This window comes from Lagenorhynchus albirostris, chromosome X, assembly GCF_949774975.1.
Source record: "Lagenorhynchus albirostris chromosome X, mLagAlb1.1, whole genome shotgun sequence".
Taxonomy (NCBI): Eukaryota; Metazoa; Chordata; class Mammalia; order Artiodactyla; family Delphinidae; genus Lagenorhynchus; species Lagenorhynchus albirostris.
Genome location: NC_083116.1, coordinates 512,892 through 538,650, shown reverse-complemented (window position 1 = coordinate 538,650; position 25,759 = coordinate 512,892). Strand labels below are relative to the sequence as shown.

Sequence of the window (25,759 nt, the reverse complement as noted above, 5' to 3'; positions counted from 1 at the left end):
TCCGAGAAGGGATCGGGTCGCTTCGAAGCCTATTCTGGAGAGTGCCGCGTGTTCTGGGGTGGTAGTGGGGTCCGTTCCGGCTTGGTCCCCGATTGTCAGGGTCCTCCAGCCAGCCCACCCACAAAACCCCCGGAATCCCTTTTCCCAGGACTAGGTATTGGTCCTCCCTGCAGAGCCAGCTTCGCCTCGGCAGTCCTTCCACGCTTATCACTCACCTGCGCGCAACCAATTAGAACCCACAGGTTGGGCGACTCGTCCGACGGGTAAGGGGCGGCTACTTCCTGTGAGCCAATGAATGTGCAGACTCACAAGCGGAGGGCGGGCCTGCCGTTGTGAGTGAGCCAATCACAGGCCCCAGGCTACAGGCGCTCGATAGGCCGTTAGTCGCGCGCTCGCTTCCCCAAGATGGCGGCCGGTAAGGAAGGTTGTGTTTTGGGAGAAGTGGCCGGAGGGAACGGACGGCGGCTCCACCTGGGGATTCCTGAGGCCGTTTTCGTGGTAAGAGACACGCTGGTGCTCGGTATCTTGACGCTACGCGGTGGGCTACCCCTTCCTTCTTGGCCCCCAGCTCGGCCTTGGTTGTTGGGGGAAGGAATTGAGCTAAAGGACCGCGGAGAGAGCGCTCCGTCCGCTCTCCCCCTCCGTGCCAGGACCGACTGAGCTGTGTCAGGACCCGCCGTGGGGCGCGCGGTCTGAGAAGGCCCCAGAAGATGGGGGGTGGCGCGGGGCGAAGGACTCAGGAGCCGGAGGGGGAGCGGGGCCTCTCTGAGGGACCGCCCCCCCAGCCCATCCCCGACGCGGGATTTCGACCCTACTTCCCGGCAAAACGGAGGCGGTGAGAAGCTTGAGAGTCAGCGTAGATGCCGGGGAGACCGATGCGTAGATGGTGACGGGGTACAGTGAGCAGGCAGAGGAGCTCAGGTGGGAACATAGGAAATGGCACCTAGTGTGTTGAAGGGCTGCGGTGGCCAGTTGCCTCGGAGGAAGGCGGAGGGGAACGTCGGACCGGGGAGACCTTGAAGGCCTTGTGTGGCCCGCTGGGCCCCTGAGGCTTCAGCCAGTCGGCCACGGGCGGTCACCAGAAGGTGTCTAAGTGAAGCCCCTGTGTAACCACATTTGCTTTTAGCTAAATGGTCTTAACAACTTAGAGAATAAATTGTGTGCAGGTGAGAGAGGAAGCAGGGAATGCATTGTTGGAGGCTTCACAGAACAGGGAGACCAACCCAAGGCCAAACAGAGGGAAACAAGTAGTGCTTTCAATCCTGTCCCCGCCCCGTAAGGCTGTTCTCGAAATAGTATTTGAATATTATTTGAATAATAAGAGAAAACCTGAGTGGCCTTCCAGGCCGGTATCGCCCACCTTTCTCCACTCAGTTTTGCCTGAACTACTATAAAATCTTAATGGAAATTTCTCAACCTTTTGGTTTGTACCTATATTGCCTTGTCTCTACCTTTTTGTTCTTGGTATCTTCCAACCTTCAAAAGACCCATTTCTTTTATTTATTCTTTTATTCACACCACTTTTATATACATTCTGTGCATATTTGCATTTGATGATTCGGTTTTGTACTATTTTCTTCAGTTATTTTGTTTTTTCTCCCTGAGCCGTGCCATTTATTTCTTTCCACTCATCTCCCAGGTAACTGTCAACAAGAGAGAAAATTTGTTGAATACCGGGCACTTTCCTAATGCTTTTACAAAACTCTAAGAGGCAGATACTGTTATTCTCATTTTGTACATGTTGAAACAGAGACACAGAGCCCTTGAGTAACTTGCTCCAAGTCACACAGGGTGTAAGTGAGTTACCCAGGCTTTGAACTTAGGCAATCTGTGGGGCTGCAGAGCTCTACTTCTGCGCCATGCTCTGCCACTGGGAGGGAGGTTAGGTCATTACCTTGCTCCCTGTCATTTCTCCTGACGCTAGCACAGTACCTGACACACAGTATAAGCTCATAACTAAGTGTTGATTGAATTTCCATAGTGCCTTAAAATACCACACCCATGGTGCTCAGCAAGAGATGGCTTCAGAAATCTAATTCAGGAGGATAAGCTTTATCAAAGGGCTTTATAAACTGTTATCTTAAAATGCATTTTCCCTAAAATGTCACAAGTTATTTTTTCTAGACCTTAAAATTTCTATCAATATGATATAATAAATAATCCAAATTTACATAAATATTTGTGTGTTCCTAAACTAATTGGAATAACATGGTATTATAGAAAGAACAGTGGTTTCTAAATAGAACAAGGTTTGAATCATGCCTCTACTTCCCAGTTGCTGCTTAATCTTGAGCATATTATTTTACAATCTGAGCCTCCGTTTCTTTAACTGAAATAGGAGTAACAGTAGTTAGAGTTGCCCTGAGAAACAGAGACTGTGCTTTCAGTATTGCAAGTAGATGCTTAATATATATTAGTTTCTGTGTTGATAGTGGTTAAAAGTCACACCTTGCCTTTTCCCCATTCCCGTTGATGCAGTAATTTGTTTTCTTTCTCTGCTTTAATTGTCCCTTTTCCCCCTTGTCGATTTGTTGACCTCTCCATCTCTCAACATCTAGTTCAGATATGACCTCCCTGTAGTTTTGTACACTTATACATATCTAATGTTGAACACTTACTAGCTGTTGTGTACTCTTCTAAGTATTTTACACGTGCTAACTCATTTAATCCCCTGTGAGGAAAAGGTACTTTTTTCTTTTTAAAGATGAGGAAATTGAGCCAAAGAGAAAGGTTAAATAACTTCCAAGGTCATCTAGTATGTGATGAAGCCAGCATTCAAACCAGGCAGCCCCTGTCTCTTAACCACAAACTTATGCTGCTGTAGTTAATTCTCCTTGTTAGAGTCTAAGCTTCTAATAACATGTGCTAAAAAACTTGGACATTTCTCTTCCTACAGTGAGCCTTCTAGGAAGATGCTATCTCCATTTTATCTCCAGAATGCATTTATCTGCATTTTAACTGCATGCATTTCATCTCCATGCAGAACTCAGCCATTGCCTCAGCCTCACCTTTTCAATTTCTTTTAGTCTCTAGCTTGATGGCTTCATAGTTCACTCCCTTGCTGTGTTTCTCTTCTTTTTGCTTCTTGCCTCGTTTCTGCTAAAATACTCCCTTATAGCTAGTAAGCATGGATAAGAATAATGATGTAGAGATCCCAGAAACTGAGATAATTGAATATAACTTAGTTGCAAGGAAGGACTAAAGTTCTTTAAACTACTAGAAGGCTGTTACAGAATCTCCTTTAAGTTTCCATATAGTTTCACGTAGTTCCTGATCCTTAACCTAATTAACTAGCTTTTCTTCAAGGACCAGCATGTGCAGTATACATTTAAAAAAATGCAGTTCAGTTTTATTGCTTTTCTTTTGCTTATTTATTCCTGTTACAAAAGATTGTTCAGTTTGCCTTTTAGGCTTACTTTATTTCAACCACTTGATACTCAAGGAAGCAGTTGTGACTTGTCTTGGGAACCTAATGACGATATTTAGCATGATATCTGTGGCAGAACTTGTTCAGTTAAAAATTTCAGTAATAAAATCTATAATTTTGGCACACAGCCTGTTGAATCGTTTTGTGGCTAGGGCACATGACTAGGCAATGTGCTGCAAGGCGGATGTATAAAGCAGACAAGGTCTGCAATGAACATTTTGGTACATAACTCTTTTTTTTTTTTTTTTGGCGCTGTACGCAGGCCTCTCACTGTTGTGGCCTCTCCCGTTGTGGAGCACAGGCTCCGGACGCACAGGCTCAGCGGCCATGGCTCATGGGCCCAGCCGCTCCGCAGCATGTGGGATCTTCCCAGACCGGGGCACGAACCCGCGTCCCCTGCATCGGCAGGCAGACTCTCAACCACTGCGCCACCAGGGAAGCCCACATAACTCTTTTTGAATTATGGTTTTCTCAGGGTATATGCCCAGTAGTGGGATTGCTGGGTCATATGGTAGTTCTATTTGTAGTTTTTTAAGGAACCTCCATACTGTTCTCCATAGTGGCTGTACCAATTCACATTCCCACCAGCAGTGCAAGAGTGTTCCCTTTTCTCCACACCCTCTCCAGCTTTTATTGTTTCTAGATTTTTTGATGATGGCCATTCTGACCGGTGTGAGATGATATCTCATTGTAGTTTTGATTTGCATTTCTCTAATGATTAATGATGTTGAGCATTCTTTCATGTGTCTTTTGGCAATCTGTATATCTTCTTTGGAGAAATGTCTATTTAGATCTTCTGCCCATATTTGGATTGGGTTGTTTGTTTTTTTGTTATTGAGCTGCATGAGCTGCCTGTAAATTTTGGAAATTAATCCTTTGTCAGTTGCTTCATTTGCAAATATTTTCTCCCATTCTGAGGGTTGTCTTTTGGTCTTCTTTATGGTTTCGTTTGCTGTGCAAAAGCTTTGAAGTTCATTGCAGCTCTATTTACAATAGCCCGGAGATGGAAACAACCTAAGTGCCCATCATCGGATGAATGGATAAAGAAGATGTGGCACATATATACAATGGAATATTACTCAGCCATAAAAAGAAAGGAAATTGAGCTATTTGTAATGCGGTGGATACACCTAGAGTCTGTCATACAGAGTGAAGTAAGTCAGAAAGAGAAAGACAAATACCGTATGCTAACACATATATATGGAATTTAAGGAAAAAAATGTCATGAAGAACCTAGGGGTAAGACAGGAATAAAGGCACAGACCTACTAGAGAACGGACTTGAGGCTATGGGGAGGGGGAAGGGTGAGCTGTGACAAAACGAGAGAGAGGCATGGACATATATACACTACCAAACGTAAGGTAGATAGCTAGTGGGAAGCAGCTGCATAGCACAGGGAGATCAGCTGGGTGCTTTGTGACCACCTGGAGGGGTGGGATAGGGAGGGTGGGAGGGAGGGAGACGCAAGAGGGAAGAGATATGGGGACATATGTATATGTATAGCTGATTCACTTTGTTATAAAGCAGAAACTAACACACCATTGTAAAGCAATTATGCCCCAATAAAGATGTTAAAAAAAAAGCAGACAAGGTCATCTTTCTTTCCCTATATATAAATAAAAAGAGGAAGGTGGAAGAATAATAAATTAGCTACATAATGTATGTGCACTGTCTGAAATGGTCTCTAACTTTTTATAAATACTTTTTTAGTTAAAAACAAGCCTTTGGAGAAAAAGAAACACAAGCTCTTTTTATGTTTAAAAATAAAGCTATAGCGGTCAAAAATCAGAGGTATGAATTCTAAAATTTGTAATGTATTCTTTTTGATATTAAAGGAAGATGTAGATTCCTTCATGAAACAGCCTGGGAATGAGACTGCAGATACAGTACTGAAGAAGCTGGATGAACAGTACCAGAAGTATAAGTTTATGGAGCTCAACCTTGCTCAAAAGAAAAGGAGGTAAGTGCAAAATTTCTAAGTTTTTAAAATTAATATTGTATAGCTTAGACTTTTAAAAGATCGAGACATAATTTGCATACAGATAAAATGTCTATGCGTTGAATGTTCAGTTTGATGAGTTTTGATAAATGTATCCACTTCTGTAACCATTGCCCAGATCAATATATGGAACATTTCTGTTACCTCAGGAAGTTTCCTCCTGCCCCTTTACGCCCAACCCTGCACACTCCCAGAGACAGCCACTGTTCTGATTATTTTCACCATAAATTAGTTTTGTCTGTTCTTGAACTTCATATAAATGGAAGCATACAGTAACTACTGTTTTACGTCAGGCTTATTACACTTAGTATAATGCTTTTTGAGAGTCATCCGTGGTGTTGTGTGTATCAGTAAATTAGTTTCTTTTTAGTGCTGAGTCATTTTCCATTGTATGTGGATGTACCACAGTTTTTGTCTATTTTTATCTATTTGCTTGTCGATGGACATTTGGTTTGTTTCCCCATTTGGTTTTAAGTCTTTGGGTGGACATTTGTTTTCATTTCTCCTGGGTAATTATCCAAGGGGTAGAATTGCTGACTTGTATGGTAAGTGTATGTTTAATTTTATGAGAAACTGCCAAAAGTCCTCCTAGGTGGCTTTAGCATATTACACTGCCACCAGCAATGTATTGGGAGTTCCAGTTGTTCTTCATTCTCACCAGCACTTTGGTATTGTCAGTCTAAAGATGCTTTTGCAAACGTAATAGAATGAATACTGAAGTCCTTATTCCAAAGCTTCTAGGATCGTAACATCTTAAATGTCTAGTTCATTCTTTTCATTTTGCCGATGAGATGAGAAACCCACAGAAGTTGTGACCTTGCCAAGACTTCATAAGTGATAGGGCAGAAGTATTCTTGCTCTCGATCCTTTATTCCCCTGTATGTTCATAGTAGCTTACGAAATCAATCCACAGTAATAAATACCTACAGATACCTGCTATGCACATGTGACAGCATTCTTCTGTCAGTTGAATGTTTATGGAATTCCTCATAGGTGCCAGATACTGTTTTGGGTGAAATAAGGTCCAGTATCTGCTTTCAACAGGGTTATGGTCTAGGGGCATAATAGATACTTAAATAAGTACAGAGTATAGCAGTCAAGGAGTTATGGTGCACAGTAATGAGTTAGCATAGGGGAACGGGTGATCTGAAGGGGGACAGAGGGATTCAGGGGAAACTTCCAAGAGAAGCAGATGGCTATGTAGAATTTTGAAGCCTGGTTATGAGTTTGGAAGCAGGCTCCAGTGAGGAAGGGTAGTCTGGGCGTGAGGGTACCACTTACGCAAAAATACAAAAGTTTGTCTTTAGATGAGAATTCCCTGGTGGTCCAGTGGTTAGGACTCCGCACTTTCACTGCCGAGGGTGTGGGTTCAATCCCTGGTCAGGGAACTAAGATCCCACAAGCCATGCGGCACGACCAAAAAAAAAGAAAAAAACAAACCAAAAGTTTGTTTTTAGATATATTTTCTCATTTGATTTTGGTGACAACTGAGGAAATTTGAATAGGGCTAGGTGTTAGATGATATGAAAAGTCATCAACATGGACAGATGAGGGGTGTTAATAGGAAAAAGGATAGAAAACACTATGAACATTATCTCTTCTTATTTGGGGAAAAAATGTGTGTGTGCACAGAAATACCTGGAAGAATTGACACTGATGTTATATTGACAGTGGTAATCTTTGGGTGGTGGGAAATAGCATTTTTCTTATTTTGGTTACCTGTATTCTTAATTTTCTGCAATGTACATTTATTGCTTTTATAATAAAAGTTTATTTTTATTTGAAAAAGAAGCATAAAGCCATTGGCTTTGAGGTCATTTGCACGGAGGTTACAGACAGAGAAGAAAATGGACCTCAGGACCAAGCCTTGGGGAAGCAGAGGGAATCCGTGTGTCATAGTTACCTTGGTAACTCTAGTACTGTGGAGGCATGTGGAATGGCTCCCAGGTCTGAGCAACTGGAAGGGAGAGTTACCAACATCTGAGAAGACTGTGGGTGGAGCAGGTTTGGGGGAAGATCAGGAGGAGTTCAATTCTGGACACATTTGAGATGCCTTGGACATCATTTGGACATCCAGGTGGAGGTGTTAGGTAGACGGTTAAATATATGAATGTGAATTTTGGGAGCGATCTGGGTTGGAGATAAAAATTTGGGAGTCATTTAAAGCCAGGGGACTGAATGAGGTCCATCACCAAGAGAGTGCATGCAAGTGAAGAGAAGATCAAAGATCTGGACATTGCAACAGTAAGAAGTTAGGGAGAAGAGGGAACACCAGCAAAAAAGGCTGAAAAGAAACTTTAAGTGAGGTCAGGAAAACTGGGAGATCATGGGGTTCTGGAAGCCTAGCTAAGAAAATGTATCATGGAGAAGGGAATGATCACCTGTGTCAAATGCTGCGGATGGCTCACCCAAGTGGGATAAGGACTGAGAATGGACTTGGACTTAGCAAAGTGGAAGTCATTGGTGTTCTGGATGGGAACAGTGTTGGCCCAGTGGTTCAAAGGAGAATGATGGAGACAGCAAATGTGGAAAACTTTTTTGAAGAGTTTTATTCATTTAATAATGGGTTGGTTGTCTTTTTTTATTTGTAGGGATTCTTTATATATTGGATACTAGTCCTTTTAGGTTATATGTGAGAAATTTTTCTTGCTTTTGTAATTTTTCTTTTTTTTCCCCTTATGATTTCTTTTGATGAGTAGTTCTTAATTTAAATGTTTTAAGTCAAAAGTTCTCTTAATAGTTAGTGCTTTTTGTGTATTGTTTAAGAAATCCTATTTTGTATTCCATGTTCAAAAAGACATACTCCTAAGTGTTCTTCTTAAAGTCTTAATTTTTTTCATTTTCATATCTAACTTCTTAATCCATCGGAAGTTTATTTTTATGTGTGGTATAGGGTAGGCTTCCGATTTCTTTTTTTAAATGGAAGCACTGTGGATATACTGTTTGAGTCATCACCCTTTATTTTTTTTACATCTTATTGGAGTATAATTGCTTTACAATGGTGTGTTAGTTTCTGCTTTATAACAAAGTGAATCAGTTATACATATACATATGTTCCCATATCTCTTCTCTCTTGCGTCTCCCTCCCTCCCACCCAACCCTCCCTATCACACCCGTGGCATGGACATATATACATCACCCTTTATTTTTAATGTAGTTTGATTTAAGAATTTTTCCTTAGTGGTTAGTACTTTTTGTGTCCTATTTAAGAAATATCCCAAGTTCATGAAGATATTCTCTTAATGTTTTATTCTCAAAGCTTTATTGTTTTATCTTTCACATTTAGATTCATAATCTATGGGTTATTCAGAAGTATGTTGCTAAATTTCAAAGCAATTGTGGGATTTTCAAGTATGTTTCTTTGCCCTTTCTGTTTATTATAAGTTGATAGTTGTATATGCAGTCTTGTTCATAGTCAGGTTTTTCTTTTTTGTTTTTTTTTTCTTTTTTTGTTTTTGTTTTTTGGCAACACTCCTTCATAGGTTTGTGTATTGTTTCTCCATTAAGGGGCAGATAGTATCTAGTTGTTTCTTAGAATGATACTGAATTCCTAGATCCATTAATTATGAGTTGCAAAATGATGATGTTCTAATTCAGTAATTTATTTTTTATTTATTAATAAGCTGGCATATTTCTGTAAAGAGAAATGTCCCTTCATGTACTCTTTGGTAAAAAGTGGCTGCAGGAAATCAGCTCACCTGTCACTTTGTTCCCTTGTAGGAATAGCCCTGTAACTCCTATCATCTCAACAGCTCTCTGCTATGTGAACAGTTAGAGGTGCAAGTGTTAGTCTGCTGCCATCTTAACCTGAAACAATTTTCTATCCTTTTTTTTAAAAGCTTTTTAGTCTTTTCTATTAGGTGCATGCAATTTGAGAATTACGAAGTCTTCTTGGTGAATTTAACCCTATGTAAAATAATGCTTATTGTTTTAGTCAGTTTTGTTGGAGACTTAGAGCTACTCCGGCTTTCTTTTGGCTAACATTTAAAAAAATTTTATTAGAGTACAGTTGATTTACAATGTGTTAGTTTCAGGTGTACAGTAAAGTGAATCAGTTATACACGTACATATATCCATTCTTTTTTAGATTATTTTCCCATATAGGTCATTACAGAGTATTGAGTAGAGTTCCCTGTGCTATACAGTAGGTTCTTATTAGTTATCTATTTTATGTATAGTATGTATATGTCAATCCCAAGCTCCCAATTTATCCCTCCCCCCTTCCCCCTTTGGTAACCATAAGTTTGTTTTCTACATCTGTGACTCGATTTCTGTTTTCTAAATAAGTTCATTTGTACCATTTTTTTTAGATTCCACATATAAGCAATATCATATGATATTTGTCTTTTTCGTCTGAGTTACTTCACTCAGTATGACAACCTCTGGGTCCATCCATGTTGCTGCAAATGGCATTATTTCGTTCTTTTTTATGGCTGAGTAATATTCCATTGTATACATGTAACACGTCTTATTTATTGATTCATCTGTCGATGGACATTTAGGTTGCTTCCATGTCTTGGCTATTGTAAATAGTGCTACAATGAACAGTGGGGTGCATGTATCTTTTCGAATTATAGTTTTCTTCAGATACATACCCAGGAGTGGTGGCTAACATTTTCCTGGTGTATTTTTTCCAATCCCTTTTCTTTCAGCTTATTTATTATTTATATTTAAGGGTGTTCCATGTAAACAATATATGGTTTTATTTTAAATCTTTTTAGATAAACTATTTTTTCTTTTTGGATACTTTCAAGATTGTCATCTCTTTTGTTTTATCTGACTATAATTTGTCTTTGTGAGGATATCTTTCTTTTTTTTTTTTTTTTTTTTTTTTTTGCGGTACGCAGGCCTCTCACTGTTGTGGCCTCTCCCGTTGCGGAGCACAGCCTCCAGACGCGCAGGCTCAGTGGCCATAGCTCACGAACCCGCGTCCCCTGCATCAGCAGGTGGATTCTCAACCACTGCGCCACCAGGGAAGCCCTGTGAGGATATCTTTCTTAAATTCTTCCTTAACTGACTATATGTCAGCTTCCTGTAACCATGGATACCTGTGTGGATTGCTTTTATCTATAGACAATTTTGCTTTTGCAGGAGCTGTGGGTCTTCATCAGCCTTGGACTGCTTGAGCCCTGTTCCAAGTTCTTGCACTTAATATGTGAGCTCCCCTGTTGAGCCGAGCGTCAGGGGCCAGGCTCAGGTCTATAGCTGGTATTGTCACCTGCCTTGAGATGCCTGCTTTTCTCTAGTCCTCACTGCTCAACTCAAAGCCTTTTCCAGTTTTATCCCCTTTTATTTTTTCTGAAAGTTCCCTCACCTCTGTGATACCAGCTGTGCAACAAAAACTGTTTCTGTGCTTGACTGAGTTGTTTTGCAGCAGACGGCTGTGTAGTTTGGATACTAACCTTTTCTTTACAGGTGTTGTAAATCTTTTGTTGCAGCCTGTCATTTAACTTTTTCCTTCAGCTGTATAGGAAGCAGTAGCATAGCACAGGGAGATCGGCTTGGTGCTTGGCCATGACCTAGAGGGGTGGGATAGGGAGGGTGGGAGTGAGGCTCAAGAGGGAGGGGATATGGGGACATGTGTATGCATATGGCTGACTCACTTTGTTATACAGCAGAAACTGACACGGTATTGTGAAGCAATTATACTCCAATAAAGATCTATTTAAAAATATATAAATAAAGTAATTATTGATAGGTATATAAAAAAGTTATTTAGTATTTCATTGTCTTGTGGTGAACTCTTTAACACATGAATTATATGTGCTTTATCTTTCTCTAACTGGAAATTTTGTGATTATCATTTTTTCATTTTTTTCTGTCATCTGTTAATTTTTTTCCTTCTCTCCTTCTGGGATTCCTGTTAATATGGATGTTGACTCTTCTAATTCTGCCTTCCCTGTCTCTTTATTATTTCCTGTCTTCTGCTATTTTGGTAATTTGTCTTTTGGCAATTAAATGGATATCTGTGAGTTCCTTATTTCAACCATTACACTTTTTATACGTAGTATTTTTGGTCCTTCTTACAGCTACTTGTTTCTTCTTCATATTACCAATATCCTGTCTTTTCTCTTTGAAGTATTTTTAAATACTCACTGTATAATCTTGTAGAATTTGATTTTATTTCATCTGGTACAGGTTGTCGAATTTATTGTCTTTATTTTATTTTGTAGTTGAGTTTATCAGATTACCATTTTTTTCCCCATCAGCTCATATTCCCTCAGGGTTATCAGTTCCTTTGGCCATTAATGTGTGTGGGAACAGAAGTAATTCAAGTCCCTCCTGGTGGGTGGAGTTTACACTCTGCAGCACAGCCATTGGACAAATGCTGTTTCTCCCCTACCAGGTGCCTCGGCCTCTGGGCCTCTGGGACATTCTTTCCGTTCCTCTGTCTTTGGCATCTCCCCTGGGAGGGGGAGTGGGCGTGGGCAAGGGGAACTGCTGGGGGCCAGTACCTGTATTCTCAGCTCCTCAGCCTGACCTTCTCCCTGCCTTTGGCCAATTCTGCTGTTTTTCTGCCCTGTAGCCATGATGGGGTGGGTAATGTGATTCACCCACAGCAATTTAGAGGGAGGAAAAACACCTACCCTTTAGCCTTAAATTCCCCCTTTGGAGACTTGATCCACTTCCCTTCTAAGCTGCTGTCTTCCCTCTTACTTCCCTACCCACTCCCAGAACCTAGAGATTTCCATTGTTCATGGAATAACAAAGATCTGGAACTGATCCAAGTGTCTGTTGATAGGAAGTGGATAAACAAGTTGTGTTATATTTTTAAATGGATATTACACAGCAGTGAAGATGAATGAACAAATCTTAGGAACTTAATTGAGTTATAAAGCAAAACCCCAGAAAAATGCATACAACATGAGACCATTTGTATTAAGCTAAGAAACTAGCAAAGAATATATTGTTCAGGGATACACATAAATGTGATGAAACCATTTGAAAAAGTAAAAAAGGGACTGTAAACACACAGTTCAGGAGAGCTGCTATCTTTTGGGACAGAGCAGGGTGGGGAGGGTGTATTGCTCAGACTTGCACGGTGGCCTGCGCTCTACAGCCCACGAGCCACAGCTACAGAGCCCGCGCGCCTAGAGCCCGTGCTCCACAACAAGAGAAGCCACCACAATGAGAAGCCCGTGCAGTGCAACGAAGAGTAGCCCCCGCTCGCCGCAACTAGAGAAAGCCCATGTGCAGCAGCGAAGACCCAACTCAGCCATAAATCAATCTGTCAGTCAATCACAGAAATCATTTACATGACCAAAAAACTTGATCTGAACATACTAATGTTATATGTGTATCAGATATTTTATAAATGATTCAATGTAGATCTTTCTAGCATTTACCTATATCAACATATACAAAAATAAGCAAAATTGAGAGATCTACGATATCCATATTGAATTGTAAAGAGTTCATAGAACATTAGCCTTCAAACTACGCTTTAAAAAAAAATCAATGCTAAGGGTGTGTTTCTCAAATCTTCACTGGGCTGTACTACCAGATAGTGATACTTTTTTGTGTGTGTGTGGTACGCGGGCCTCTCACTGTTGTGGCCTCTCCTGTTGTGGAGCACAGGCTCCGGATGTGCAGGCCCAGTGGCCATGGCTCACGGGCCCAGCCGCTCCGCGGCATGTGGGATCTTCCTGGACCGGGGCACGAACCCGTGTCCCCTGCATCGGCAGGCGGACTCTAAACCACTGTGCCACCAGGGAAGCCCCAGTGATACTATTTTTTAAGCAGCAGGCTTATCTGACATATTTGCCGGGTCAGAAGCACACGCTGTAATAAAGTTTGCTGTGCTAACCTTCTTCACACATGATGTGACTTCCTTTATATAATTCACGAAGTACATTTTCATTATCATATTTAAATTTTGTTTACATGCTGATCTCTAATAATATTTTGTTAAATGTATTTTGAAAGAACCACAGCTTTGTTTTTGTATCCTTAGTCTGTTTTCTTACAGATTACATTGTGATTTGACAGGACTCCCAGAACTGTTTTGCACATTTTTCCATGCAAAACACTTTAAAGCCTTGAGCAGCTTTAATCCAAAAAAAGAGCTAAAAATGTTTCATTCTTTCTTCTCTAAGTTTGACTTTGAGTGTTTTCAGCATATTTTTATCTCTTATTTTCTTGTCAGTGAGATTGATTTCATTTGGGAATTAGTTGCTAGTAGTTTTTAAAAATTATTTTTAATACGCTTTATTTTTTAGGCCAGTTTTAGTTTCATAGCAAACTTGAGCAGAAGATGCAGAGATTTCCTGTATAGCCCCCGCCCCCACACACACATAGCCTTCCCATTATCAACAAACACCCTTCACCGGAGTGGAACATTTGTTACAACTGATGAGCCAAGGTTGATATGTTATTATTAGCTAAAGTCCATAGTTTACATTAGTGTTCACCCTCGTGTTGTACATTCTATGGGTTTGGACACATGCACGATGTGATGTATCCACCATTATAGCATCATACAGAGTAGTTTCACTTCCCTAAGAATGCTCTGTGCTCAGCATGTTCATCCCTCCCTCCCCCTCCTAAACCCCTGGCAACCACTGATCCTTTTACTGTCTCCATAGTTTTGTCTTTTCCAGAGTGTCTTATAGCTGGAATCATACAGTCTGCAGCCTTTTCAGGTTGGCGTCCTTCACTTAGTCATATGCATTCAAGGTTCCCCCATGGCTTTTCGTGGCTTGATAGATCATTTCTTGTTAGCAGTGAATACTATTCCATTGTCTGGATGGACCACAATTTATGTCTCCATTTGCCTACCAAGGTCATCTTGGTTGCTTCCAAGTTTGGGCAATTATGAATAAAGCTTCCATAAGCATTTGTGTGCAGTTTTTGTGTGGACCTAAGTTTTCAGCTCCTTTGGGTAAATACCAAGGAGCATGATTGCTGTATCATATGGTAAGAGTATTTTTATTTTGTAAGAACCTGACACACTGTCTTCCAAAGGGGCTGTTGCTCCACATCCTCACCAACATCCGGACTTGTCAGTATTCTGGATTTTGGCCATTGTAATAGGTGTGTAGTGGTATCTCGTTATTTTAATTTGCAATCCTCTGATGACATACGATGTGGAGCATCTTTTCATATGCTTATTTGCCATGTGTATATCTTTGGTAGGGTATCTGTTAAAGGCTTTGGTCCATTTTTTTAATCCAGTTGTTCATTTTCTTATCGTTGAGTTTTGAGAGTTCTTTGGGTATTTTGGATACCAGTCCTTTATCAAATGTGTCTTTTGCAAATATTTTCCCACAGTCTGTGGCTTGTCTTTTTGTTCTCTTGACAGGGTCTTGTGCAGAGTGGAAGTTGTTAATTTTAATAAAGTCCAGCATGTCAATTATTTCTTTCATGGATTGTGCCTTTGGTGTTGTATCTAAAAAGTCATCACCATACCCAAGGTCATTTAGGTTTTCTCCTGTGTTATCTTCTAGGAGCTTTATAGTTTTGCATTGTACCTTTAGGTATGTGATTCATGTGAGCTTAAGTTTTGTGAAATGTGTAGTGTCTATGTCTAGATTCACGTTTTTTATGTGTGGATGTCCAGTTGTTCCAGCCTAGTTGTTTTTCTAGTAGCTATAATATAACTTAACTGTTGAGTCTGATCAGTCTCATCATGTCCATCGTTTTCTTAAGTTTTTTCGTGTGTTCAAACAGTGATCCATTTATAATTTTAAGAACAGTTGTTACCTAACTTGAAAAGAAAGTATTTTTCAACATAAAAGTTAAAGAAAAATTACCCAAAGCTTAAAAGCATCGCAGAGTTGTACTATATCTTACTGTGGTGTGTTAGGTATTCAAGTGCTTTTTACAGTGTGGGAAGCGCAGGCCCTGAGAAGCTGTCCCTGCACTTGCTGGTGCTGAGCTGCCTGTGACTGAGGGAGTTGGTGGTTTTCAATTTAGAATATAATATTTGAATGCATGTTATTTTAAAAATGAGTATTTAAAATGCAATTCTAATTAAATGTAGAACCTCTGAATCACCTCTGTGGAATATGATTTTCTCTAGAAATGTTAACTAATGATGGGGGGTTTGACGTATAGAATAGGACTCTGTGCACAGTAGTCATTCCGTAAATATTTGCTATTATATCTAAATATTTTAATAAATATTTATGTCTAAAATATCTTAAATATTTTAATAAACAAAATTTATTAAATATCTTACAGATAAAATATCTTAAATATTTCATATATATAAATTGTCCTCAAAACATATCAGTAGAAAATGCAAAGCTAGTAAGACTGTGTCCTGATGCCAAATACTAAGTTAACCTTTTTCTTATTCACAGGCTAAAAGGTCAGATTCCTGAAATTAAGCAGACTTTAGAAATTCTAAAGTACATGCAGAAGAAAAAAGTAAGTGCAGTTTTCTTTGTAAACATGAGCAAACCAGGATACTTCAGCAGAGACATGTGTTCCTTGACTCCTTGGTCACTGGTATTTGAACCAGTCCTGAGCACGTGTACTGACATCACAGACAGTGAGACATGTGGCTTTCCGCCAAAAGTCAGGTTTAATTCTAGGACCCACACTTCTTGGGGTATTTTACTTATATGTAGTATCTGCAGAACTTAAATGCAATTTGAAATTCTTTTAAGTACAAAAAGAAAATGTCATTTTGAGCAGCATCTAATAGTTTCTGTTGTTGTTATTGTTATTGTTCTCTCTAAGAATAAGGAGTGAGTCCAGTACTTACAGAGCTGGAAAAAATTTTAGAAATGACGTTTCAGGTTCTCATTTCACAGCTGAGGCAACATTTGCAAAGAGGTTACACTTGAGCACTGTTACATAGCTAGTTCCTGGCAGAACTGGATTTGAGACTCTTCCAAGTCCTCATCCAATATTTGTTACATAAGCAGACTGTAAAAATTAAATGTCATAAGTATATTGTATTTAAAATAGTATGTGTATGTATATATGATTTATTACTTGACTGATAGAATAACTACATTTCTAGTACGTTTTTTATGTCATGAACTTAATAAGAGGCTTCAGAAAATTGGTTGTTGAGCACGAAGCACTGATGAAGTAATAATAGATAGCGCTTGTCTAGTGCTTACTCTGTGCCAGGCACTGGGGTGTGTGTGGGGGCGGGGAGGGGTGTGAGACTGGGGTGTGTGTGTGTGGGTGTGTGTGTGGGGGAGTGTGAGTGTGTGAGAACTCTGCTTGCCACAGCCTTCAGAGCTATAGTAAGTAGCTGAGCCAGGACGCACGAGCCTCCCTGCCCATCCGTCTGGCTCCAGCATTCCTTTCTTTACCACTCTACTTAGTCTGTGTGATAGGACTGTTTTAAATGGCTTAGGTTCAGTTCTGTGATCTCTTCCTTATAACCTTGGTGTGAAAATGGACTGTTTACAGTACTGTCATTTTTTTTGAAGGAGTCCACCAATTCACTGGAGACCAGGTTCTTACTGGCAGATAACCTGTATTGCAAAGCTTCAGTTCCTCCTACCGATAAAGTGTGTCTGTGGTTGGGGGTAAGTAAATGTAATAGCCACAGCTTCCTTGGCTGACATTTGTAAAGCATTATTGTTGAAGCTGTGGAAGGAATGAAGGGGTGGCATTCAGGGGGATCGGGAGTGTGAGGAAGATTGCTGCAGAAGCATGCTCGAGTCTCTCCCAATCAAAACAAAACGGACCAAAACCCTGCTTCCCCTCCAACTAATGCTTTAGCTCTTAAATGTAACAGAAGGTGCTGTTGAACCTTAGATAGATGTTTCTTCATCATCAGATTTTGTTAGTTCTAGAAAGATCTCTCTAAATTTGAGGGGGCAAGGATTATTACAAAAACCTTGAGGTTAGAACCCATTTTTAAAAATCATATATTTCAATTTTGATGATTTCACAAACCTTCTCTGTGATTTTTTCCTATTTTACTCCTCTCAGTCCCATGATCGACCAGCCAAGCCATTCCTGACTGTCCAGCTAGCTATCCATAGGTCTTGTTACCTCAGGCAAGTTCCCATACAAAGCAGCCAGTCACGACTGCTCTCAGCTCTCCCAGCTGGGAGGATTTCCGCTTGCTATCCTGTAGAGTCATCCCTGAGAGGCAATGTCGTGCCATGAAAGATAGGCAGATTCGTACATGGAAACTCACTTCTCTGTCCCTTAGTTCCTCCTCCTGATTTCTGTTAGCTGTAATCTTTTCAGAGTTTGTACATTTATTTCTACAAGCATAATTCCCGTACTTGTTTAGTTTTAGTTCTGTAAATGGAACAGCTGTCCATCCAGTAGCCCAAATCCTAAGGGTTATTGTCCTTTGTTTCTCTTTCCCTTGGCACACATTTAATCAGCAAGTGGGGATAAGGTGATTTCATAAACTAGACTGGGACAACAGGGAGCTCTCTCTCTCTCTCTCTCAAGAGAGAGAGAATTACGGCTGGAGCCCACCATACACGATGGTGAATTCCAAGTGGATCACATTTGAAATGTGTGATGAAATACTGACACCATCAAAATTGTAGGCCAAGTCACAGATAACTTATTTAGAGCCCTGAAATAAGGATGGTTTTTCAGGCCTCAGAATTCAGAAACCATGAGCAAAGTCAAAAGACAATCAACAGGAAAAATATTTGTAACTCATATCACAGGCAAAGGACTAACAGGTTTGCAGGGCGACTTGGAGTTGTGTTTTGGGCATGTCAGTCTTGAGGTGACTATTAGACCGTCAAATAGAGAGGCCGATCAGGCAGTAGTTGAGGGGTGAATCAACTAAGGAGATATACTTGGCACACGGTACTTCCTGAATGAATGATTGATGTTTTTTGACATGAATGAAGTATTTTTAAATGTATTCGATTTTCTCTTGTTAAAAGTAAGCAAAGTGTAGAAATTTTCTGGAAAAGAAAAAGTAATAAGAAGCATCAGTCATTGAGAAATGAGATTGTGGGTCTGGGTTTTAGAGAGGCATTTACTCTGCACTGAATATTTTTAGTCCTATCTGAATTTTTATACAGTTTTCTGATTATCATGGATTGGCATATTCAGTCAATAAGAATGTAGCACCTACTTTGTGCTAAGCACTTTCATGTTGTCTCATTTAATTCTTCCAACAATCCTTTGAGTAATTTTCAAATTCCATTTGCCAGATAAGGAAAGTGGTTCAGGAAATGCCCTGTGTTAAGTCAGGTGCTAGGAGTATGGTTCCCCCTGTGTCAGCATTTACTCTGGAGGTAGGAAGGGGGCAGTAAAAGCCAGCTGTTTCTCTCAATGGATCAAATGTAGATAATATGTATGTTTTTGAAAACTTTTGGTATCTTAAGCTCAGAAACAACTATTTCAGTTGATCTGAATGTGATACTATTTGGTGTCACAATAGAGCTAGTAGAAAGATAGGATTTGGTAACTAAAGATACTGGTTCTTATGGTAATTCTTCCATTTATGTAGTATCCCCGAAAGCGTAGGTAACCTGACCTCTCGGAGCCTCTGTTTTCTTAACTGTAGAGAAGGTAACTTGCCTCTCCAGGGTTGTTATGACGAGTAAATGATAAAATGTGTGTGAATATATTCTCTAACCCAGGGGTCAGTAAATGTTCTGTTAAGGGCCAGAGGGTAAATATTTTTGGTTTTGCAGACCACACGGTCTCTGTCACAAGTAGTACTTAGCTTTGCCACGTAGCATGCAAGTCTAAGTGAATAAAGAATGGCTGGGTTTCAATAAAACTTAGGACAAAAGGCAGCCGGCCGGATTTGGCCCAAGGGCTGTAGTTTGCCAACCCCTGTTCTAACCTGTAAAGCACTGGGTAAGTGTTCGGACATTGTCATGCTTTTCTCTCTTCAGGCAAATGTAATGCTTGAATATGATATTGATGAAGCTCAGGCGTTGTTGGAAAAGAATTTATCGACTGCCACAAAGAATCTTGATTCTCTTGAGGAAGACCTCGACTTTCTTCGAGATCAGTTTACTACCACAGAAGTCAGTATCCTTTCCTAAAAAAAGGCAAAGGGGGGAAAGGAGAAAGATGCTTTCAACGTTCTTACATGCATTGCTTTAATGAAAAGAATGTCCTTATTCTTAGACTGATGTTAAGTTGCAGATTTTATGAGAGTAGTAAATGACACACTTGGAACTAATATTTAATAACTTTATAGATAGACTAATCTGAATTTGAAGTGTGAAAGTGTGGAAACAGCAAGACGATTTAGCAAATGAGTATTTTTCTTTCAAATATTTTCCCAAGACATCTTCATAGCTAGTCAAGTAGTGTATTTATTAAGGGTCTCCTGTGTTCCTGCAACTGTGCTAAGCTGTATGGGGCATGGGCTGGTGAGAGGATCAGTGCAAAACAAGAAGAGTGGCGAAGTCTTGCTCTGTTACAACTGCACATGTGAACCTGCTGAATGATCGTCTCACAGCAAAATATAAGTAAGTTCACTTCATGTACTCAACACCAAGGCAGTTTAAAGTTAGGGAAAGATAGGTGTGGGCTGGAATTAGTTCAGAGCAGGCTTTGAGAAGATAGGACTGAGACTGTATTTAAGGCAGAGAGAACAGGCAGCGGCAGGTATCCTGCTCGAGGGGGAGGGCTCGCATGTTGACCCAGCTGCTCACGTGCTCCTGTCGCCTAGTCGTCAGCCCCGCACAGTCACCCAGCACAGAAACGTGGGAGTCGACCTTCGCTCCTCTCTCTTTCATCACCAGAAGCCGACTAATCACCAGATTCTTGTCAGCTTTCCCTTGTAAATCTCTCTGTCCATTGCTGTTACTCTCATTTTGGCCTTCTAGAAGCTAGACTCAGTAGTTTTCTAGTCTGGTTTCCTCACATCTGTCCTTTACACTGTCTTCACCATGAATTCACTGAGTCACACTTCTTTTTATTCCTCTGGTTATAATGCTTCAGTGTTCTTTGTTACATGTAAGGTATGCACGTGGGCGCCCTGTGAGGTGCTTCCTGCCAGTCTTACCTCATGCCACTGACTGCTTCCTGCCTTGGCCCTCTCTCAGTGCACCCAAGTTCCAAATAACCCCGATCGGTTTTTCTCAGCCCCCAAATGTGCTGTGTCCTTTGTCCACACTTGGTTCCTCCTATCTAGACTCATTTCCCCCTGTTTACCTGGGTTCCTCTGTTTTGTCTTTCATATGTCGGCTCAAGCAGCAGAACATTTCTGGACATTTTCCAGTCCTCTCAGGGTGTTTTGTTGTTCCTCTGTGCTCCCAGTGCACTTTGCACGTAGTGCTTTATTTATTTTTCATTCCAGACTGGGAGCTCTTCAAGTGTAGGAGCTCCATTTTCTCTCTCTCCTCCACAGCACGTAGCACATGACAGGTGTTGAGTGGTTGGTGAGGGAAGGCAGGCCTGTTTGAGGCCTAGAGCAGGAGTTGGCACGTGACTGGTAATGTGGAGACTTCATTCACACACACAAAAAACAAAACTATAACATTCCCAGAAGATAACATTGGAGAAAATCTAGATGACCTTTAGTCCAATGGTGGCATTTTGGATATACCACCAAAGGCATGACCCATGAAACAAATAATCGATATGTGAAGGCCTGCAGGGTGGCGTTTGTGGAAAGGAAAAGATGTAGATGCTTAATAAATTGCGTGAGTGTCCTGTTAGCCAAACAGGGTAAGAGATAAAGTGATTGATAATTGTAATAATTTAAACATTACATGTCAGTGTATGCTTTGAACTACCTTTGAACTATCATGGATGAAGGGCTCTCTATAAAACTGTTGACAGTGTCAAGCACGTATTTGTTAAATATAATACCATAGTTGACTAGATATGCTAAACAATTATTGATTTGAGGCCTTGACTTGATTTTGGTGTAATTTTGTTCCCTTTTTTGCCAGATGATACTGCAACTTGCTGTAGTCACTAGTATTTTTTGTGTGTGATTTCTGTCTTTGATTCAGTGTGTGAATGAATGCTTAGTCATTGAATGTTATCTTTAGAATTGCATTTGCATTTTCTTTGACAATTCTTGCAGATATGGCCAGGGTTTATAATTGGGATGTAAAAAGAAGAAACAAAGATGATTCTACCAAGAACAAAGCATAATGCTGGCAATTAAAAATGTGGTTCAATTTTCCAAACATGTTATTTTAAATACCCCAAAGTTTATCCTTAAAAGTTGCCATAACTTTAAATAATTTTTAACAGCAAGAATGATGATTAAAACTTTAAAAAAAGATAAACACCACTTTATTTATTTATAAAAACAGAATTAGTTTCAAATATTTTATAAAATTTGCAGTATTTTTATTTTTATTTTTTGCATTTCCAACAAAGTAAATGCTGCTTTCATCATTTTGTTTGTTTGTTTGTTTGTTTGTTATAAGAAAAGTCTTAGCTGAAATGGCTGAAAACTGTGAGATATGCTATAGAAGCTGACTTTTTGGACAGTTTAGCACACTTTACTTTTTCTTTATTGGCTGGTGTTACTCTCACTTGTGATGTGGTTAAAACCAGTTTAGAGGTAGGAAAAACAGTTTGAATATTTGAAAAATTGTTTTTCTTTAGCACACGTGGGGCTTTATGGTCCTCTATTGCTGTTATTTGTCCTGTGTAAATGCAGTTTCATGAATTACTGCTTAGCCAATAACTATTATTATATTCTGTACTTTTCAGGAAGTGGTAATTTGCATTCCTAAACAGTAAGAGGGCTATTGAGACAACGCTTTCTAACCCGATATAAGTGCACAGAGCCTAGAGCCTTTGCAATGCTAACATAAAGGAGATCTTGGCCAACATGAAATAACAAAATTACGCACTGAAAACTCTTGCCTGAGGCGATTTTGTACTTCTTAACAGTTCCCCAAAGCAGCTGAACAGGAATATTAAGATAAATATAAATCTGTGATGGTTTAACGGAGTTGTGAGCTTTTTTATTCATGATAAAACTTCGTAAGAGTGTTAGAAGATCCCTATGGAAAGCCATTGGTACAGTGGCTAGTACTGGGTGATACAGATTCTGGTAAAAACACAAATGTATTATTCCATCTCCATGTAGTAAAGAGTATACTTGTACAATGTTTTGTACTTGTATTTCATGATATTAAAACAGTGAAGTTAAAACTGTGGCACAGTACCTTTTTTTATGTTATACTTTCTAAAATTAACATGGGTCTTTCCACATACTCGTAAAGTTTATTTACTTACACCATAACTAGCCGTGTCCCAAGAACCTCTTATGTTTGTAGAAACAACATAAGATCCCTTTGGAAGGAATATAGATAAGCAAACAATTGAGAAGTTAAATCTGAAAGATAGCAGAGTTCCTTGTCAATTTTTCTTTGATACTTTTGAATTTCCATATTTTAGAATTTGAGGTTTGTAAACGTCTTGATGTATTTTAAGTGCTACTTTTTCCCAAACTTTATTATGGTAAGTATATTGGTATCAAATGTCCCTGTTAATATTAGGATAGGAATGATTTGCTCAGAAGATCTTAATTTTGTCTTAATTTAAGTCCGTGAAAATCTAAATACGAATTTTTAGGTATTCCAGGCAATATGAGGAAACAGCTCTTTAGAGGTGTGAATTAAAGAGCAAAAATTAAGTTAATTATTCAGCAAATATACATAAGCACCCAGTATGTGTCAGAAACAGTATTAGGCTCTGTTAATTAAATAAAAGATATTTAAGTCTTGCCTTTGCCAGAAAGCTTCTCTTACAGCAGTCTACATTTTCAGAATAACATAACCATCCTGATTTGACATGGCATTTTCAAGCTTAATTTTTTTTTTTTTTTTTTTTTTTTTTTTGCGGTACGCGGGCCTCTCACTGCTGTGGCCTCTCCCTCTGCGGAGCAGAGGCCCAGCGGCCATGGCCCACGGGCCCAGCCGCTCTGCGGCATGTGGGATCCCCCCGGACTGCGGCACGAACCCATGTCCCCTGCATCGGCAGGCGGACTCTCAACCACTGCACCACCAGGGAAGTCCTCAAGCTTAATATTAGGATAGTAAACCCGGAAAGATAATGAGCACAAGATTGACTACAAAAAGTGATACTGAGTAACAAATGTGTTGGAAATGCAACTGAAATTTAACTATTTTTCCATTGTAAACATGTTCATTTGAGAAAGTTTAGAAACTAGGAAAAAAGGCATTTAAGTTCCACTTGCAGTCCCCCTTAATGATTCTGTGGCTTCCATTTCTTTTTCTATGCATAGGTTTTTTAAAAACACAATTGAAATAATTTTGTCTGTATAATTTTTATCCTACTTTCTTTACTTATTATGGAATTTGCTTATTATGTACTGCTTTTAAATTAACATTATTTTACTGGTTTCATAGTATTCTAATAGGTAAACTCTAGTAAACTGTGATTCACAGACAATTGGTTGTTTTAAAATTTTTTTCTCTAAGTAGGAAATAACTCGGCAGTTTGCATGTTTACAGAAGGATTTTTCTTTTATTTAGGATTTTTCCTGAGATTAGATTACCAAAAATGGAATTATGGAGTCAAAGATTATAGCATTTTATTTTCTGGGGTTAACTGAGAGTGGTTTGGTCAGTAGCAACAGCAGGGGATGATGGGAAGCACAGTTGATCATCCTTGCTGCCCCTATAGACGCTGACCGCCACAGCTGCGTAGCCAGAGTGAAACCCAGATCTGGTTCCCGGGTGAATTCCCTTCCCTCTGTACCATGGTGCCTTGCTCTTATTTAGAAATACCTAATAATTCATTAAGTTCAATCCCTTAATGAATGCATACTCTCCTTTCTTTGTGTGCTTGCTATTCTCTGCCCTGAACCTCATGATACCTTTAAGGGTATTGAACCATTTCTTAAAGGTTCGTCTTGGTTGGTTCTGCAGACTCTGCTGATAGCATGTACAGCACTCACCATAGCTGGTGTTGGGTTTGACTGCACGTTAGACTCACAAGACCCGGATAGGCCATGTCTGACACCACTTTACTCTGAAGGACACAGGACAGGCAAGACACCATGGGCACCATGCCAGGGGGCAGCTTTAGGCACAATTCTAATGTCCCCACAGGTGGCCGCAGGCTTCTAACCACCCTGGCTTAGAAGCCATCAGAGAGCACTCTGTCTTGTAACAGCCAGGGTCAGGGCCCAGGAGCGATAGGCCCACCGCACTCAGGGACGCTGAGCTGTGACTCCCAGCAGGTGTTGATGTGCAGTCGCAGCCCTCCCAGACCAGGCGCAGGGTACCTCCTGGGACATTGTGCCGGAAGCAGGCCCGCCCATCCCACAGCTGACCATCCACCTTCATCAGGTTTCCAGGGCAACCAAACTAGAAAGTGAATCCAAGGTCAGTGCCTCACCTCGAGGGAGAAAGGGGTTTTGAACACCTCACTCAGCCTGTTGGGTCTTGCGTGATCATGGCCAGTTTTTGACAATGGCTTACTTCCTTTTCCGGTTCCTTTCATAAGGCCGCTTAGCTAATATCTGCCTCTGCAAAAAAGGTAATAATAGTTCAAATATTTTAAAGAGCCAGATGGAAGCATCAGGTGGGAGGTCTGAAGTTCTACGATTGCATGATGGATTGGAGGGCTTTTTTCTCCTTGCCCCAAGTGACGCCATAAATTTATTGAAGCTTTATGCACTCATCGCAGAGTGACTTTTTAGTCTTGTGGCCAAAATTCATTGATAGACTTTTTCATTTTTACATTTTTTATTTTGAAATGTTATAAGTACAACCAGTATCATAGAATAGACAGGCCTGCTAATTCAACATGTTTTCTCTATATTAATACTCTTCTGTATGCAGTGAGTACTGTTTACACAACCAGTTCTGAAAGGCATCAGTGTTGGAAGAGTTGGTTAGTGTATTATATGCGCAGAACTGCTTTTCTTCTTTGAGTTATTAGCATGACATGGCCCAGGGTTCTAGCTGAAAACTCAGGTGTGGATGGTGCTTTAAAGTTCAGCTGAAGAATTTACTTTTGTTTGTATCCCTTTCTTGTGTGCTCAGTATATTTGAGCAGTTTGTGTATAAAGGATCATGTCTCCTGGCTGTGGTTTATGTTCAGTTGATGGTGTTACAACTCTGTTTTGCCTTTAGGGGATTCTTTATTCAGAGGTAGGCCATGAATGTTTTTCTGGATCTTCTAGCTCCCCAAATAAACCCATCTAAGACTGAGTCAGCTTATTTTCCCCAGATCAGACCTGTGGATTCTAGAGAGTAAAATATACAAAAATTTAAAAAGCAAAAGGTCAGGGGATAACAATCTCTTCCTTTTCCTCAGTACTTAACATCTTTGGCTACTAAGTCCCTGTTCGGAGTGGATTGGGCAATAGTTTATTCTCAGTCAGGTGGTCCAGAGGCAGCTTAAGAGTTAAATTTTAACTGACCCTAGACATTTAATTTTCAACTTTACTATCACTGTTGGTTGCAATACCAGCA

General features: G+C 40.1%; 1 protein-coding gene across 1 annotated transcript; it reads left to right on the top strand.

Annotated features, from left to right (window-relative positions):
- Window positions 1–360: 360 nt before the first annotated feature.
- Window positions 361–22,463, top strand: VBP1 (VHL binding protein 1). The gene is made up of 6 exons (XM_060137880.1): window positions 361–498; window positions 5,263–5,387; window positions 15,731–15,797; window positions 16,820–16,918; window positions 19,223–19,361; window positions 21,376–22,463. Exons 1-6 carry the CDS (start codon window positions 406–408, stop codon window positions 21,444–21,446), a joined length of 594 nt encoding a protein of 197 aa, XP_059993863.1. The 5' UTR covers window positions 361–405; the 3' UTR covers window positions 21,447–22,463.
- The last annotated feature ends 3,296 nt before the right edge of the window (window positions 22,464–25,759 follow it).